The 4,385-nt window shown below is 37.9% G+C and overlaps 1 protein-coding gene and 1 long non-coding RNA gene across 3 annotated transcripts; one reads left to right on the plus strand and one right to left on the minus strand.

Moving 5' to 3' along the window:
- Positions 1 to 1,346: 1,346 nt before the first annotated feature.
- LOC134202431 (uncharacterized) lies at positions 1,347 to 1,707 on the minus strand. The gene is made up of 2 exons (XR_009977218.1): positions 1,604 to 1,707; positions 1,347 to 1,539 (listed from the first exon to the last, which is right to left on the minus strand). It is a non-coding gene; the product is annotated as an uncharacterized LOC134202431 (long non-coding RNA).
- Positions 1,708 to 1,877: 170 nt separating this feature from the next.
- LOC134202430 (uncharacterized) lies at positions 1,878 to 4,038 on the plus strand. 2 transcript variants are annotated; one of them, XM_062677427.1, is made up of 5 exons: positions 1,878 to 1,973; positions 2,330 to 2,371; positions 2,439 to 2,752; positions 2,804 to 2,991; positions 3,056 to 4,038. In XM_062677427.1, exons 2-5 carry the CDS (start codon positions 2,357 to 2,359, stop codon positions 4,015 to 4,017), a joined length of 1,479 nt encoding a protein of 492 aa, XP_062533411.1. In that variant the 5' UTR covers positions 1,878 to 1,973; positions 2,330 to 2,356; the 3' UTR covers positions 4,018 to 4,038. The 2 variants fall into 2 exon arrangements, with proteins under 2 accessions (XP_062533411.1, XP_062533412.1); XM_062677428.1 differs by lacking the exon at positions 1,878 to 1,973 and having other exon boundaries at positions 2,285 to 2,371; positions 3,056 to 3,301; positions 3,379 to 3,511.
- The last annotated feature ends 347 nt before the right edge of the window (positions 4,039 to 4,385 follow it).

Raw genomic sequence — 4,385 nt, forward strand, 5'->3', positions numbered from 1 at the left:
ATGAAATCGACAAGGCCCTTTATTTTATGTTGGAGCAATTATCAAATCAAGCCACAGAAATTTCCGCCAACTTATTCGATGCTCTCAAAGAACGAATCCAAGGGCAACGATCAAAATATGCCGATCTTTTTGCTTTTTTGAATAATCCTGCAGTCAAGCAATTGATTAGGAACGTTTTGGACATTTCCTTAAAGATATCCAGACGAGATCTTGAAACGTCTAATTATTCCAGAGGCAATCGTTGAAGAGACTGCAGCTCGTGAAGATACTGCAGTAGAGCAAAATATGTGCGTTGCCGGTGGAAACTACGTTGACGCGATCCGTAAAGAATTCTTCTAAAATGAATCGGAAGGGACTAAGCGCATGTACTAGACACTGATCTGCGACGCTCTTGGCATCATTCGCCCAACTTCCGTTGAACTAGAGAGAGCTTTTCCAGTAGCTCGCAAATTTTCCAACAACACTTTGCCAACTTCAGCAAGCAATGATTTTAACATTTAAAGTTTATCAATAAATATTGTTTAAAACACAAAAGGCCAAATCAAAAGTTTTTTTTTCATATTTCTGAAAATTTCACAAATACCGGTATTTTACCGGTATTACCGGTATTGACTCCATCAAATACCGAATACCAGTATTTGTCAAAAATGGCCAATACCGACCACCCTAGTCGACGCCGTGACATCCTCGGACGGAGGGAGCAAGCTAGTCCCAACGGCCGCAAGAAAGGATATTCCGAGCCGATACCGTGGCAACCTTGCCACATACCTGCAGATCCATCAAGCTTCCAGCTTTGCCGACCGGTCAACGATTCCCCCACACATACACACTACACACAACGTGAGTAAAAATAAAAGTTCCATAAATTAAAACGACCGTGTTCAGTATTTTTGCATCCTGATCAGTGTGACCTAGTCCCCCATTGTCGAGGCCAACCCTGAGTAAAAGAGGCGGGTGTAGCCCACCCCGGACGGCTTCCGTGGCTTGACCAGAAGCTAGGGGATAACGTGATCCAGCCCGTCTGGCCGCATTGCAATCTAGCACGCAGAAAAACATATTGTAGAAACAACAATTTTCCGGTTTGAATTCAACAATAAATATTGTTAACTCAGGGCTAATAATATTTTGCTTTTGAAACAATCCAGAATATTGTTGATTTTACAATCATAATTTGCGCAACGCTAAATGTGTTTCAACAATATTATTGTTGAAACAATTGTAAATGTATTGTTGAATCAATGACACAAACACGTTTGGTTCAATAATAAATATTGTTGAAGTAAAAATCGTATTGCCTTATGGTACTTTTTTTCTCTTTTTAAATTAAATTAAATATTCAAACAACATCGTAAATAACGGTTCTGTATTCATCATATATATTGAATCTTCAAATAATTCCACAAAATGAGAACATTACCATACTCTGCAACTAGTTTGTCGCCCTCCAGCACCCGGTGAGGCGGTGGTAAATCATTCGGTAACACCACCGGCGGGCGATGGTCGGTGTTGCTGGTAACACCATTATTTTCACGAATCGCCCTGTAAAACAACGGATTCGGTGCAAATGTTAAAAATGTTAAAATGTAAATTAATACCAATTTACCTGTTGTCCAATAAAACATAGTTAATGCAGCTTTTTGGTGCAGAAGTGTCGGTCACACGATGCTATTTGTTTTGTTTTCTTCCACAAAAATTTCAATTCTATACACATTTAAAAATACACACTGATTTGAATTTAATCAATTTGAGAACAACAATAAATATTGTTGAAATAACAATAATTCTGTTGTTTCAATAATAGTGTATTGTAGTTTCAACAATATATGTTCTTCAAAACAACAATATGCAGATTATTGAACTGAAAATATTTTTTATTAGATTAACCATACATAATTTTGCTGCGTGAGAGAGTAACAAGGTGGAATAGGCTGATGGCGTTGTCATTTTGACAGTTCGAGAAAAAGTGGAAAAAGGTAAACACAAGATAGTAATTTCAGATCGGTTTTAAAAAATGATATTTTAAATTAATTTTAAAATAAATCTGCGTGTTTATTTAAAGCAAATGTTAGAGAAACATTTGAAGTATCAAATTTAAATAACATATTCGAAATTTGATGAACTTTTCAAGATAAACGAGCATGATTCACATGGCAAGTTCAGCAACTGCAAAAATAACAGCACTTTTCAGCATGAAAATTATGAATTAAAATTTCACTAGTATAATAATATCCAATGTTTGTTATGTAGAATAAAGTATATTCTTTGATATTGACACGGAAAAAAGGTGAAAAGTGACATAATATTCAATTTAACTCGCTTTTTTGGCCAGGTCAATTTTTCATTGCAGCGGGTAATAATGGATCAACCAACGGTATGTATTTTGATATTGTGTATTTTATCAAGAGTGATATAATATATGATTTGTCTTTTTATTAAAGAATCTATATAATGTGCGTGTGGAGGTGGACATAGTGGACCTATTTGAGTTTGCTCAGGGAAGCAGAAGGAACTGGCTGGAAGGAAACGAAGTATTCAAAAACAATCACGTGTTGATAGCAGGGGTCTCAAAAGTGGTCGATGACACGTTCCACATATTCTGCAGCTGCCTCCGTGGATCGAATCCCGCAGAACCACCGAGAGAAATTTATATGGTGACATCCCAATACCTAAAAGATTGGGAGATGCGGTGCACTTGCCCAGCGGGAAATTACCGTTGCAAACATCTGTTTGCATGTCTTTTATACATTCACCAGTAAGTTAATATTAAATTAAATGAACTCTATTGCAATGTCTTAAATTATAGGATTAAAGACTTGGAGATGTTGTCGAGCACTGATATACGTCAACAATGGGGCAAAGTGGCAAAAATACAGGCGGCAAATTTGTATGATCCTGCCCCACTGTCGTCATTGTGCAACCAGCGCAAGAAAACAATATCTGATGTTATGTCTGATGATCTCGCTACGTCCATTTTAAAACTTTTTATAACAGGTGTAATATTGCACATATAAACTAGTCAAATAGGTACGTAACTAAATTGTTATTCCATTCATAGAGCTACCAGACTCTGCCTTAGCTAAGTCGTTAGCAGGTAGGAGTATACTGGACCAGTCGAAGGATGGTCCCTCTCCATCTTCTAATCAACCTTGCACATCATTGGAGTACACAAATCAACCAAAGTTGCCTGAATTAAATCTACACCAGCGAAGCACAGTAACTCACCAAAACGACTTTGACGAAGTACAACAAGCGCAGTCGTTTCTCAGGCCATTTATCACTATACCACAGGTTACTTCCAAATGTAAGTACTACTACGGACCACTGCGTTCTGACAAGATGTATCGATTCTACGGCTCCAGGGTTTGTGTGTCCCCACAGAAAAGCCTGATGATTAGCGCCGAGACACACTGTCAATCGAACAATATTTGGCGACGTGAGAGAAGCATCCGTATAACCGCGAGTGGATGCTATGACTTATATACATATTATGTTAACGACTACGGTAACCGTGACTGGTCTAAGAAGTTGTCCTCGATCATCCACCCCATGGAAAAACGGCTACCATCTCTTATGTACGGCAAGGAAAAGGAAAGCATTGCTTTACGGTGTTATACGATGAAGAACCCAGGAAAGACAATTATACGAATGGGTTTCGTGGTACCACCATCGGCTCCTTTCCTTGGTTGCTCTCCAGATGCGGTTGTTGTAGATGACAATAAATTAATCGAAATAAAATGCCCCATCTCTGGCAAGGACAGTACATTAGAAGTAATGCTGAAGAAACTGAAATGGATTGATATTATCAACAATAACTATGAAGTTAAAAAAAAGCATGCGTACTATGGTCAGGTACAGTTAGGCATGTGCCTCACGCGAACTAAAAAGGCAGAAATTGTTATTTACAATTACCACGAAAACGACACTGTTGCAATTAATGTTGACTATGATAGTCAATTCATTCCCGTGCTAAGGGACATCTATTTCAACATATTTTTACCTATACTATGTACGGATTAGTATGAATAAAACAACAAGTTAACCGCAAGAATTATCTTCAAGTCGAATTTTTATTAACATCAATTGAAACGTTTGTCCGACAGTATCGGTGCTGACAGATTAGCTACTCCGGACGCAATTAAAACAATCTCGTCTAACAAATAAATGAGCGTAGAATCTACTCTATCCGTTAGTAGTTTGAACTGTTTAATCCGCTGAATGCTTCTTTCGACATGGACACGAGCTCTTGCGATTGAAACATTTGATTTTGCTTCTTCCTGACTGAGCTGGGCATCAAACAGTGTTGGTGGTCTGATCAGTACTAGATTGTGTTGTTCAAGCTCTTTCTTTATAGAAAAACCTTTATCCACCATGATTGCATCATTCTC

Source organism: Armigeres subalbatus, unplaced genomic scaffold (genome assembly GCF_024139115.2).
Source record: "Armigeres subalbatus isolate Guangzhou_Male unplaced genomic scaffold, GZ_Asu_2 Contig1212, whole genome shotgun sequence".
Classification (NCBI taxonomy): domain Eukaryota; kingdom Metazoa; phylum Arthropoda; class Insecta; order Diptera; family Culicidae; genus Armigeres; species Armigeres subalbatus.